Source organism: Hypomesus nipponensis, chromosome 5 (genome assembly GCF_054491055.1).
Source record: "Hypomesus nipponensis isolate SF chromosome 5, ASM5449105v1, whole genome shotgun sequence".
In the NCBI taxonomy this organism is placed as follows: Eukaryota; Metazoa; Chordata; class Actinopteri; order Osmeriformes; family Osmeridae; genus Hypomesus; species Hypomesus nipponensis.
Window position 1 is genome coordinate 1,691,293 of NC_140365.1, and position 13,708 is coordinate 1,705,000.

Consider the following 13,708-nt stretch of genomic DNA (forward strand, 5'->3'; position numbering starts at 1 on the left):
ATGCAATTTAGTGTTGGAGTTGACAAATAAATGTGTACCAAAAAAGAAAGAATGAGTGCTCCAATCTTCAACTGGTGATAGATATCGTCTCGAGCCTTATTAATAGTCCAGAACTTAACAACGCCCGATGAATATCTTAATTATAAACGCATGCGTTGTGCGTGTGTGTAGGTATTGAATGTATGCTCCACATAGGTGGGCGGAAATGTGTTGTACAATGTTTTTGTTTAAGATCTTGATTGACTTGTCTGTTGAATAACGTCACTTCCTAGTCAAAGGGGAGGGTCTTATTTCACCTAACCAAACAACAATAACAGAAATTTTGAAGTGCAGTCTCGACTCCCGAGTGCAGACGGTAAGTAGGCTAAACCAACAGAGTATTTGACTGCGCACATATTTAATGCAATTCACCGTATATTTGGAATGCACACTTTGTTCTGAAAGGACCCAAATAATAGTCTAACTTAAATAGTCCCAGGAAAGCTACCAGAAGTGAAACGTTTAAAAAAGGCAAAGAGGGTTATAATAGTGTCGACAACCTGTTATGTCAGTCACATTGGCAATTTCTAGTTGTTGTCATTTTGACGAAATAACTTTTTTGTATTTAATTTAATCGCATTTGGTAATCTGACAGTGATTTGATGTACGAAGCCGTGTATTTAAGGTTATTGAACTCTCAATATTGTCCTTGGATCCACAATATCCTCGTTCTTGTTGACGGATGCATCTATGGCCAAACCATTCACTGTTAGCTTACATCATTGCATTATAGAATGTTGGACTATCCCAAGTAAGGAACATTTATGCCCCTAAAACGCACGTTGCACCGCAATAAACATAGTTGTCATGGCAGCAGTGTCCTGAACACACCTCCCCCACCTTTCTCAATTGTTCCCATTTACAGCGAATGTTTGGTAGGCAAGTTACGCAATCAACGACGATCTCACACACATCTTCCAAATTGGTGACAGGTGCGTGCGCAGCACTGTAAGTTAATGATTGAGATATAAGCGTGAACGTATTTCTCGGGGAATGGTTAGCCAATGCACCTGTACCAGAACAGCGATCCTCCTCAGAGAACGATATCAACAACTACAGAAGGAAAATCGGCCCCTTTATCCCATGTGTATCATTTCAAATCTGGAGCTCTCTGATGTCAGAGCGTGTTTGACAGTTATTCGCACCTGATCTCGACAGATCTCATTTGGGTCTTTGAACATAAGCACTAGAGAAAAGTGAGGACGGTTGTGGGACAGACAACAGCAACCTGATATGAGAAGAGACGAGTCTCATACAGCTGAACAGTCATGGCTGCCAACTACAGGCCCAGTATTATTCTCTTCTTAAGTCTACACCCTGAGAGGAAGGTTGTTCCCTCAGGAAGAATTGGCCTACATCAACCCCCAGCCCCTATTCACCTATGATGAGCTTGTATTTATAGAATCTTAGAGTCCGTTTTCCTTCTGTTTAGGTCATTGTGACTTCATTGAACGTATGATGTCACAAAGGATAGGGGTAATGGGAGTCAGTCATGTGACATGTTCTCTATGTCTCTTTCAGCTGCATAAGCCCTGCTGTGTTAGGCCCTGCCACAGCCATCCACCTGCCTCCAGGCCCAGGTACTCATCTCCAGGTACAGCCCCCCTCCTCTCCAGGTGTGACATGGGCCACCTACACACTGTAACCCAAAGGTTCCGCTCACCCCGCCCTCTCACCCTCCCCCTCTCCCAGGTAGCAGCGGCCAGGTGTCATGGAGTCCTCTAGCGAAGACGAGGAGGGCCGTACCTTCGTGCAGGTGGTCAGTGAGAAGTACAGCCCGGAGAACTTCCCCTATTGCCGTGGCAACAGGATGGGCGTGGTCCTGCTTCCCAGCCCCAAGGGCTCGCCCGTCAAAGGTCAGAGGTCAAATCTTCATTACATGATTGCGGATGTCAGAGTTGCTTTGAATGCTAAAAACGTCATCATATTATATATACATATTATATCAAATGTGAGGGCCATAATAGAGAGTCAGGTGGCTGAGCGGTTAGGGAACCGGGCTAGTAATCAGAAGGTTGCCGGTTCAATTCCCGGCCATGCTAAATGACATTGTGTCCTTGGGCAAGGCATTTCACCCTACTTGCCTCGGGGGAATGTCCCTGTATTTACTGTAAGTCGCTCTGGATAACAGTGTCTGCTAAATAACTGTAAAGGTAAATGATGTGTAATAAGTGACTACTCTTCATACAAATTGTGCAATAAAACATCAAATAATGGGATAAAAAGATAAAGATCAAAAGCAGAGAATGTAAATGATCTAAATAAAACATGCCGCACTAACACCTGCTCAGTTGTCAGAAGTGCTGTATTATTTCCAGGATGACTGAGAAGAAGTGTGTGTCCCCCCTCCCCCCAGAGCGTCTGAACCTGCCCAACGTGCTGGTGCTGAGTGGCTGTGGCATCAGCAAGGCTGGAGACGAGAAGGAGGTGGCTGCCTTCTGCGCCCACGTGGTGGAGCTGGACCTGTCCCACAACCAGCTGCAGGACTGGGCGGAGGTGAGTTCCACTAGGGCCCAGGACCCCAGGAGCCTGTAGCTACTGCTTGTTCTCTCAAATCACATGTATTCTAAATACCTAAAGTATTAACATCAATCGGTCATTAACTTTTTAACACACAACATCCTTCAGGGACTAAGATTCACTCATTTGTGTCTGTCTCTGTGTTGCTCCCGGGTTGCCAGATTGGGACGATCGTTTCAAACATCCCCCGTCTGGACTTCCTGAACCTGAGCATGAACCCCCTGAGCGGGGTGGAGCTTCAGCCCACCCTGGCCGAGGTGTTCTCCAGTGTCCGCCGCCTCGTCCTCATCAACACGCGTGTCACCTGGGACACGGTGCACACCGTCACAAGCCAGACCCCTGAGTAAGACCAGGTCACACACCAGACCGCTGAGTTAGACCAGGTCACACACCAGACCCCTGAGTAAGACCAGGTCACACACCAGACCGCTGAGTTAGACCAGGTCACACACCAGACCCCTGAGTAAGACCAGGTCACACACCAGACCCCTGAGTAAGACCAGGTCACACACCAGACCGCTGAGTTAGACCAGGTCACACACCAGACCCCTGAGTAAGACCAGGTCACACACCAGACCCCTGAGTTAGACCAGGTCACAGTCAGCTGTGCTGTCGTCGTTCAGCAGTTAAAGTGATAAAGCTCCACTCAATCTGGGTACCTGGGTACCTCTGGTCTGGGTCAGCTCACCTCTGACCTCTGGGTTATCTTACCTCCCCTCACTTTTATGTGTACCTGGATGTCTACCTGTGTGTATCTACCTTTGTGTGCCTGTGTGTGTGCGTGCACCAGTGTGAGTCTTCTCTCCATGCGTTTTCTCCAGACTGGAGGAGCTCTTCCTGTGCCTGAACGAGTTTGACAGCGTGAACGAGTCCAGCACCCCCTGTCCATCCCTGCGCCTGCTGCAGATCACCGACAACCAACTCCGGGACTGGCAGCAGGTCAGGAAGTTTGGGCCCATGTACCCCGGCCTGGACACCCTGGTGCTGGCCAACAACAGCCTGACTTCCGTCCAGGAACCTCCAGACACTGTGGAGAGGCTGTTCCCCAACCTGCGCAGCATCAACCTCAACAACTCTGGTACGACAACACCCACACACTCGCTCACTGGCACCAGAACGTGGCGCTTGTCAGAGTAGGGTTAGGTTCAGTCGTCAGGGTAGAATAACAACTTTTTAGTGTGAAAACAACTGGACGAGGACTGAGGAGTGTTTTTGTGTGTGTCACTGTGTCACTGTGTCCTGTGTGTGTGTGTGTGTGTGTGTGTGTGTCGCAGGGCTAAGTAGCTGGGAGGACATCAGGAGACTTCAGTTCTTCCCGAAGCTAGAGGAGGTCAGGGTGATGGGGATTCCCCTGCTGCGGCCCTACTCCGACACAGAGAGACGCAGCCTCATAGTGGCACAGTGAGAGACACACACACTACATACACACACTACACAGACACTTACACTACACACACACCTACACAGGTTTGTTTTACTATCCTAGTGAGGATCGACAATTCGCAATTCCCATTCAAAATGGTGCTGTCCCCAACTCCAACCCTAAAACTCATTTCTAACACCCCCTCCCCCACCTCCCCCACCACCCCCTCCCCCACCACTTCCTCCCCCACCAACTCCAACACCATCTTGAAATAGCATGTCAAGTTGTAGGGCCTAAGGAATGTCCCCACAAGGTCTGTTCTTAGTTTACTGTCCTCTATGTATGAGCACCTCTGATCTGTGTGGCCAGACCTAAATGTAGAAGCTGAGCCATGGTGACCCTTGACCCCTCGCAGGCTGCCCTCGGTGTCTGTGCTGAACGGGAGCGTGGTGACCGACGGAGAGAGGGAGGACGCAGAACGCTTCTTCATCAGGCACTACCTGGACTGTCCTGAGGAGGAGCTGCCTCACAGGTGCCTCACACTCACTCACACTCACACGCACGCACACGTACACACACGTACACACAATTCACATTTAGTCATTTAGCAGACGCACTTATCCAGAGCGACTTACAGTAAGTACAGGGACATTCCTCCCGAGGCAAGTAGGGTGAAGTGCCTTGCCCAAGGATACAACGTCTTTTTCCCCGGCAGGGAATCGAACCGGCAACCTTCTGTTTGGTAACCCGATTTCCCTAACCGCTCAGCCATCTGCCCCACATACATAGGTATATAAATACATGCATACACACACACACACACAGATGTACACTCACATGTTACACATTATATATATTTTAAAAACGGTCCTCAACCATTTTCAGCGTGGTTTTAAAATTACTTTAAAGAGTAATTCTTGCACAACAAGAAACTCCCCTGTCTAATAATCTGGTTGGGCCTTGTCTCTCTGGTTAAACTGAGTGTAACAGTGCAGCTATGAGATGACTATGAGTACATAGTCACATTCATTACCAGCTATGAGTACAACTAACATCCCTGGTAATGTTAAAACTGTCCATCAGAAACCTACTAACAAGATCTGGAAGTCTTACAACCATAACTTTGGGGAAGGCCTCTGGTTTGGGGTGCCTTGTTGAAGGTGTTGACCGTCACAGCATGCAGGAGGTGTTGACCTTAGCAGCATTCGGGGAGGTATATTGGGTATTGATGGGTGAAGTGGGGAAACTAACCTTTGGAAGACACAATGCAGCCAGTCTGTGTATGTATCACTGAGGGTTAGGGTCAGAGACACAATGCAGCCAGTCTCTCCCCACTCAATGTGTCCTTTGTGCCGGGAATACTCCGATCGGAAAACCGATACACAAGGTAACAGGTTGATTTTTTTGATGTACCTTTACTCTCTCACTTTCTCTCTCCCTCTCTCACTTTCTCTCTCTCTCCCTCTCTCACTTTTGTCTCTCTCTCCCTCTCACTCTCTCACTTTCTCTCTCTCTCTCTCTCCCTCACTCTCTCCCTCTCTTGCACTCTCTCTACCTCACAGTAATGCATGTGTGGGTGTGTGTTGGGGTTGGTGGTGTGTGTTAGGTTGTGTGTGTGTGTGTGTGTGTGTGTGTGTGTAAAGGTACCTACAGGCCTGCCAGCCCATCTACAGGCCCAGACACAAGGACAGAACTGGCAAACTGGAAATGAACAGAATGACTTATAGAAATGAGGGATCAGGGGTAAGGAAAGAGAGAGAGAGGGAAAGAGAGAGAGGGAGGAAATCAACAACCTTTTAGCGCTCCATCTTTTAAACAGTGGATTAAAGGAGAGAGGGAGAGAGAGACAGCCAGGATGAAACAACAGACGAAAGGACGAGAGATCTAGGCTAGATATGAGCAAGCCCCTGAGCTGAGGCCTGTTTGGAGAGAACTGCCTGTAATGCCACAGGCCTCCTAAGCCCACGCACTTAGAAAACGGCATTTGGGGATACCTGCGTTATCAGCAGCAATGTTATTTTAGTATACGTGCAGTTAGCACATTAAATCAGACCTTTTGAGCAAAATGACTCCTTACAGAATGGGACTTTGTGTGTTGTGTGGACCCGGAGTGGAATTCCCCAGTGAGGCCTGCGGGCCAGACTGAAACCCTGGCCAGGGACATGGCTTTGTGGGACGGCTTCTCGGGGAGGGAAGGGAAATTGCTTTGATTGGTCCAGCTGTTACAGTACCTTTGAAAGCGAAGGCTTTTTTATTTAATTGTTCCTGATGGCTTATCGGTAGCCCTGCTTTCCCATGGGGCGTCTTTCTCACGGCAGAGAGACTGCAGTGTTGGCCGTGTACGCTGGCTATTACTACACTCACTCTCCCACACACACACACACACACACACACACACACACACACACACACACACATAGCTGTGTATTTGATGGGGCACCATCTTATATAACTCATCACCAGTCGTCCATCTTATCATGGTCAGGTATACAAACTTTTATCCTTAAAGTAGAAACATAGATTAATGAGAACAAATAATGTTACGTAATTTTTAAAATTCATTCCGGCTAGTATATATATATATATGTTTTGTTTGTTTTCCCACCAATTTGTTTATTTTCCGCTGTTACGTGAAAAAGTCTCAGTCTTTCAGTCTTCTTCCTTCTTCTTTTTCTGCTCTGAAGGAAATGACATCACAAAGCTTTTCAGTTTCTTAAAAATTACCCACCTTCAAAGATCTAACACCCGCCCCCACCCCACCCTCAGGTACCACAGCCTGGTGGCGAAGTATGGCCGCCTGGCCCCGCTGGTGGAGGTGGACCTGAGGCCGCGCTGCGCCCAGGTGGAGGTGCGCTGGGGCGAACAGGTGGAGCAGCTCAGCTTGAGGATGGAGCAGACGGTGGCCGACCTCAAGAAGGAGCTGAGAGCTCTGGTCCAGCTGCCCGTCAACGGCATGCGCCTCTTCTACATCAGCAGGGAGCTACTGGGCTGCTTCGGCCCAGAGGAGATGAAGTACGGCTCTAGGGCACTCCACTCCTACAACATGCAGGACGGAGACGAGATCCTGGTGGTTCCCAAACTGAAGACGCGCTCCACCTCCTCTGGGTCCTCGTAGACGACCCAGAGCCTCTCCATTTCTTGGGTCCTTGTGAATACTGACTAAACTGCTACTGAATAAGATTTTTACGAGATTACTTCCCCCCCCCCACCCATGATTGTTGTGGTTTTGCATGGTCCTTACCCTCATTCAGAGGAGTTTAAGTTTTTATACAGTTTTCCTTCTTCTGGCTCAGATGACATGAGACCAAATGAGAGATGTCCTGAGATAACCTGGGAGTTGACCTCACAAGGGCCAGAGTAAAGGAGTCTCCTATCAGGTGTTGTTAAAAGGACTGAAGAACAGAGACCACCAGACAACTCAGGAAGCCAGCCAGCCCCGGAGACGAGAGTGGAAGAGGGGTGAGAGGGGAGGGTGATAGAGGGGTGAGGTTGAAGGGGGCAAGAGAAAGAGAGGGGTGAGGTTGAAGGGGGGAGGGAAAGAGAGGTGGAAAGGTTAAAAGGGCGCGAGAGTGGAGAGGTTGGAGGAGCGAGAGAGGAGAGGGAGTTTGCACTTATGTTGCTTGAGGTCTCCCGCCCTCTGTCTCCCCATGAATAGAGGAGCTCTCCGCCCCTGCTGACGTGGTGGGGAGACCCCACCTGTACAGTAACCCCACACCGGCCGCTGTGACACAGCCACTCCCCCCCCCCCCCCCGCTTAGATTACAATGGGTTCCCCCACAAGCCTGCTGCCCTGCACCTCCACACCTCTCCCACCCTAACATCCGACTGAGTTACCCAACACCTCCTCACCTTCCCCTCTCTCTCACCCCCCCTCTAACCCAACACCCATCTCTCACCCAACACCCACCTCTCTCCTTTTAACTCACATCTTAAAATGGGAGAAATGTTTATTTACCTTGGTGTTACTTTTAAGCCTATGTTGTTCTTCTTAACCAAGTGGGGTGGGGGGGTACCATTGATCTGCTATCTGCTGTGGTTAAATTATGAGCCCACTCTTTGTTTTAGGTAATTATTCTGTGTTGATTTCTAAGTGTTTGTATGTGGAAATAGTCTTAATAGTGGACCCTTATTTACTATATGGGTGTGTTATTTTTATGTGCGATTAAAATGGTAAAAGGTTTGAGATATCATTGGTTTTACGCAATGTTAAGTTAGGCTACTACCGTCATTGAATCGGATGTGTTCAAGAGTAGCATAGGCTATATTCACCTTTCTGATATATTTAACATGCACTGTTAAAACATAAGGATATTGTATTCACCATTTCTAGATATGCAGAACAGACTACTGCTAGGCTACAGACTAGCATCCGTAATGATTGTAATCACAGTAGTAGTTTAAACATCGCTGGTGGATGACGTCACCACCGCCACGCTGAAAGACGATATTCAGATTGGTTAAATCTAATTTGTTAAGGGGTAATACTATATTACCTGTAATACAGAGGCAATATTGTACCTTATATGTAGCTATGTTGCTTTCAGCAGTTATTTTAATTTAACAGGTATCAAACGGTAACTAGTTTTGTTTTTTTTACTAGTTAAAGGGAATCACGGTTATAGGCCTAGGCCTACATTTTGCTTCTTGACAGACCATGTTGTAAATAAGATTGTTTTTTTTGTTTTTTTTATGGACCTGACTGGTCAAATGAAAGTTAAATAAACAATAAAAAAAAAGTATACTGTACACTGCCATACAGAATATTTATTTGGGTAGAATGAAAATAATGACAGAATTTACGACAGCAACCGGAACTGTCGTGTTAGTTTGATATTCAGCAGCTGTAGCGCTAGCGCAGACAGTATATGGTTTTTAGTTTGATATATTCAGCCGCAAGCAAGTGCAGACATTATGTTGTGTTATTTTAACATATAGGCTACATCATTTTGCACAAACAGTATTTTGTGTTTGTTTGGTAGCAGCTAGCTAGCGCGTACAAGTGATAGTTTGATATTCAGCAGCTAGCTAGCTAGCGCAGACAGCCTGTCTGTTGTCTTCATGGTATGCATGTGTTAAAAAGGCAGCGACATCTCCAATCCATGCGTGTCAGGTGCCTGGTTACTGGGACAGCCCCTCCGTGGTCTCGTCTCGTCAGAGTCTAATCCTGATATCTGAGGGGTATATCTGAGAGACCGACACCTCCCCCTGCCTCGGACCCCTTCTCAGCATGACCCTGGGAAACGCGATCCCGATTTGCGGTGTTAACTGCGGCTCAGAGCCCATTAGAGGTTTCATATTAGCCACGAATGTACTTCTCGAATCCCGAAAATGGAATGCACAGAGTGGGGTCAAAGTTTCCCCTCCTACAAGTGACTTCTGTGGTTTCCGATTCACAGACGTATATGATGTCATGCCATGCTTTGGTCTGCTGGAATAGAAAGCCCCTTTCTCTGTTTGGCTTTCACCTGTGTAAGGTGAGTGGTCTGACGATGAAGTCGTCTGCCCTCTTGATTCAATGGCCGTTCTACTCGTGTCTTCCTTTGTAGGTGTGAGTGTGTCTTCACTTTTCGTAAGTATAAGTTCTCCTTAGACTTTAAGCGTTAGTCTTCTGTCGGGAGAAATTCCAGTTCTTCGAATGTTTACTAAATGGTGCTTAAGGTGCCAAGAGTTCCTCCTCCTTCCTCCACTAATTCTAAACAGGAAGTGGACCCCCCAGACAGGAAGTGGACCCCTTCAGACAGGAAGTTGACCACTCAGACAGGAAGTGAACCACACAGGCAGGAAGTAGACCATACAGACAGGAAGTGGACCACACAGGCAATTTCTGCTTCAAGACCAGTGAACCTGAACTATTAAACTTGGACTTTTGACCAGGATGTTTCCCTGGCCCGTAGGGTGAAGAAGGGTGTGCCCTCACTGGAGGTCAGACTGAGGCTGGAGGGGGACAGGGGGAGCTGTTCCAGTGCCTCCCTGAAATCTTGTCCCCCACCCAATCTTGGTCTGGGCAGCCGGTATCCTGATCTGGCCTGCTGCTTTATGGAGCTGTAGCAAGGGGCAGCCAGGACTGAACAGGCCTCATTGTGTTCCCAACCGAAGGAGTCATTGGGAGGAGGAGTTTTGGGTTACGAGAAGGAGGTTCTTCATTGTGGAGCGAGGAGATGAGGGCAGGACAAGGCCAACTGCTGGGCAGAGGGGGGAAGTCGGACGACTGATATGGAGCTGTCGTTTGACGGGATTGGATGACTGTCAAAGTAACCTCACCTGAAATCCTCCTCTGGACCTTGTTTTCGAGGTGGTCTCGTTGGATTCTGCCTTTGGTCCCCTGAAACGTTCCTGCCCTAGCTACCTCAGTACCGTACCCTGTTGAGGAGCAAGAGTTCATTTATCTTTGTCAGTGACGGTGTTAGTTTTTTCTTTCACGATTTTAGAACATCTCAAACCACGGTCTCTCCAGACCTGTCCTATGCTCGGTTCCTCTGAACCCATGTGGTCCAGTATTACGCAACCCTGTCCCCATACCCAGTGCCTCGCCCCAAACCAGCAGGAGAGAGACTGTCAGGCCTTCAGTACCAGGTGCCTGAAGAATTGTTTTGTTTGCGAGTGGGAAGAGAAAGGAGAAATCACAACTATCGTCTCATCTCGATCTCCCTCACTTCTCCATCCTCATCGCTTCCCTGAAAAACGCCGTCTCCGGAACAAGATGATTCCGTCCTGCTGGGATCGTGTTGTTTTTTTGTCTCTCTTTGTGCGTCTCTCTCTTTCACCAGTGGGTTAAGAGCATGTGTGCATTTACACAACAAGGCCTGAGAGGTGTAAAAGAATCCTCCACTGAGACCTCCTTCGCTGGTCAATAGGAGACCAGGGTCGGCAGCCTTTCACGCGTCCCACCCCGCCCTCTCTAGTTACTCCACTGTCCTTACCTTGACAAAGACCAGCCTGACTCCCTTCTCCTTCCCAGACGCTATCGGCATGGATCCACCTGCAATCTCCCCACCCTAATCTCTCCAAGATCTATGGTAATGAAGTGTGTTGTGAGTCCATAAGGAGGTCCCTAATTAAAGGAAAGTCACAGTGGGTCCAAAGTGACTCATGTTAATTCTGTAATTCTATCCGCCCAAGTCTTTGAAAACCAGGGTTTTAGTGTGTGTGTGTCTCTCTCTGTTTTTTGTCAATAAATGCCCCATAATGCATTGCTTTGACTTGTCTGAGCGCTCAGTTGGAAAGCTGTTCAGAGTTGATCCTGACAAGGCTGAAGTAGACATCTACAAACACTGTTCACACACACCTGTATACACATGCCTCAAGACTCCACACACCATCTCACCCTCTGCCCGGGGGAAAATACTATCTATCAGCAGTATTTACCTATATTGTTTGCCCATTTCCAGAGTTTTTCTTTATTCACTCTCCCCCCACTTTCTCTAATAGTCTTTCTCTTCTCACTCTCTCCCTCTGCCTTTTTCCCTCTCTCCTACATAGTCCCTCTCTCTCTCTCTCTCTCTCTCTCTCTCTCTCTCTCTCTCTCTCGTACATAGGTGTCTACGTAGTCCCTCTCTCCCTTTATCTCTATGCTACATAGTCTGTCTCTCTCCTACATAGTCTCTATCCCTCTCTCCCTTTCTCTCCTACTGTCCCCCCACCCTATCTCTCTTACAGTCTCTCTCTCACTCAGACACAGTCTCTCTATGCTACATAGTCCCCCCTCTCCGTCTTTATCTCCGACATAGTCTCTCTCCCTCTCTCTCTCTGCTCCCCACCCTCTCCACCAACCCTCTCTCCCCAAACACAGATCTCAGATTAAGTTGAACACTAACCCCCTGGTGAAGTGAGCACCAGCCTGTCTACCGAAGCTTCCACACGGGCTTCCCTGTGTCCACTGAGAAGGAAACCTCTCGCTGCTTGTTTCAAATCCCGCGGATGCCCTGGGCGAGGACTTTGTCTCTCTTTCTGGGACCGGTTATTAACTCTAATCCTGCGTAAGTGGACGAGGAAGGGTTCCACTGCTGAGACCCCCCTCCTCCTCCCCCCTCCCCTCCCATCGGCTCAACCACCTTCCCCTCAGTCCTCCTTCACCCTTTTAAACTCTGGATGTTTCCCTGTTGGATGGAAGCTAGCTGTGTACTGGAGGCAGGCTGGTGAACGTGGTGAGGCACTGCATGTGTGTGTACTGAAAGCAGGTGAGTTGTCTCTCTCTCTCTCCGTCCGTCTGTCTGTCTGTCTGTCTGTCTGCTACTGTCAGGCAGGTGCACCATCCATGGACAGGTGAAGCCACCTGGAGCTCATGACAAGCCAGGTGTCTTTTACCTGCGTGAGAGAATGCGACGTGAGACAGAAGCGCAGCTGGAAAACGCAGCTGACAAGACAGAAAAGCACTGATAACACTAAAATGTAGCATGTAACACTGTCATTTAGTATGTAACACTGTCATTTAGTATGTAACACTGTCATTTAGTATGTAACACTGTCATTTAGTATGTAACACCTTAATATTGTATGTTTTTTGTCATGTTGGCTTTTATGACACTGGCTACAGCCAGTGAAAGATGGGTGTCCCTGCAGGATTTATGTTTGTGATATCTTGTTTTATTCACCAAATTAATAGGAGCAGTTAATATGATATTCTTTAACAGTTCACGATGCCTTTGTGTTACCGACTGTAACTGTTGGTTGATAGCCTGCCCTTCATTTTATGTGGGGATGTGTACAGCTATGATGAAGATCATTAGGATGGGTTTAGCTCAGGGTGTCTCACTACAGATGAACATCGCAGGTTTCAATCCGCTCCTCTGTGTCAATTTCGAGCGTCTGCCTGATGAAGACCTTCCTGTGTTTTGTAGGGCTGTCTTGCTCATCGACGTCTCTGGAGAGAGTCTGTTAGCAGGGGCCTTTGTGTTAGTCAATGACGTTTATCTAAATGGCTCTGCAACACGCCTGGCTCAATGCCTGTCAGATAAAATGTAGCTACAGCGTTGGTGCCAATCTGAAACAGTCACACCAGCTGTAGTGCTAATCTGAAACAGTCATAACAGCTGTAGTGCTAATCTGTAGCAGTCACACCAGCTGTAGTGCTAATCTGAAGCAGTCACACCAGCTGTAGTGCTAATCTGAAGCAGTCACACCAGCTGTTGTGCCAATCTGAAACAGTCACACCAGCTGTAGTGCTAATCTGAAGCAGTCACACCAGCTGTAGTGCTAATCTGAAGCAGTCACACCAGCTGTAGTGCCAATCTGAAACAGTCACACCAGCTGTAGTGCTAGTCTGAAGCAGTCACACCAGCTGTAGTGCTAATCTGAAGCAGTCACACCAGCTGTAGTGCTAATCTGAAACAGTCACACCAGCTGTAGTGCTAATCTGAAGCAGTCACACCAGCTGTAGTGCTAATCTGAGCATTGCTGCCAATCTGTGCTGCCTGGTTGATGACTGCAGCATGATAATCTGCAGTAACCTAACCCCAGCTCATTAGGTCATCAAACTACTTGAAAGACGTGAAGATTTGAGAGGGAAATATAACTGGATTGACGTGACGTTGCTCCGAAGCATTTCAGAGATATATCTTGTTAAAAAGACCTGTTTTTTAAATGAAACAAAGAACTGGAGTTGGAATGCTTTATTCCGTATGCAAATTACCAGTGGATTAACATTCCACCGAACATCTGAACTGAAACCCTAACCCGCAGAGGAGGCAGAGAGGATGAGGAGAGTCTAACCACAGCACGTTGCTCATCATCCTAATCCACATCTGCCGTCTAGTCCATCCACTTGGCTTTATGTTCAGGCTCGGCCAC

General features: G+C 47.9%; 1 protein-coding gene across 1 annotated transcript; it reads left to right on the forward strand.

Moving 5' to 3' along the window:
- The first annotated feature begins 272 nt into the window (after positions 1–272).
- On the forward strand, positions 273–8,668 carry tbcelb (tubulin folding cofactor E-like b). The gene is made up of 9 exons (XM_084698927.1): positions 273–355; positions 1,561–1,633; positions 1,732–1,895; positions 2,396–2,535; positions 2,721–2,902; positions 3,381–3,637; positions 3,834–3,960; positions 4,338–4,454; positions 6,689–8,668. The coding sequence occupies exons 3-9, from the start codon at positions 1,751–1,753 to the stop codon at positions 7,035–7,037; spliced, it is 1,317 nt and encodes a 438-aa protein (XP_084555053.1). The 5' UTR covers positions 273–355; positions 1,561–1,633; positions 1,732–1,750; the 3' UTR covers positions 7,038–8,668.
- The last annotated feature ends 5,040 nt before the right edge of the window (positions 8,669–13,708 follow it).

What these genes read in the sequence shown, in the direction of transcription:
- tbcelb (XM_084698927.1), top strand. Translation starts at nt 1,751, where the DNA reads ATGGAGTCCTCTAGCGAAGACGAGGAGGGCCGTACCTTCGTGCAGGTG. An exon ending in AGCTGCAGGACTGGGCGGAG is followed by an intron (nt 2,536 to 2,720) that starts GTGAGTTCCACT and finishes CCGGGTTGCCAG; the next exon opens with ATTGGGACGATCGTTTCAAA. An exon ending in CATCAACCTCAACAACTCTG is followed by an intron (nt 3,638 to 3,833) that starts GTACGACAACAC and finishes TGTGTGTCGCAG; the next exon opens with GGCTAAGTAGCTGGGAGGAC.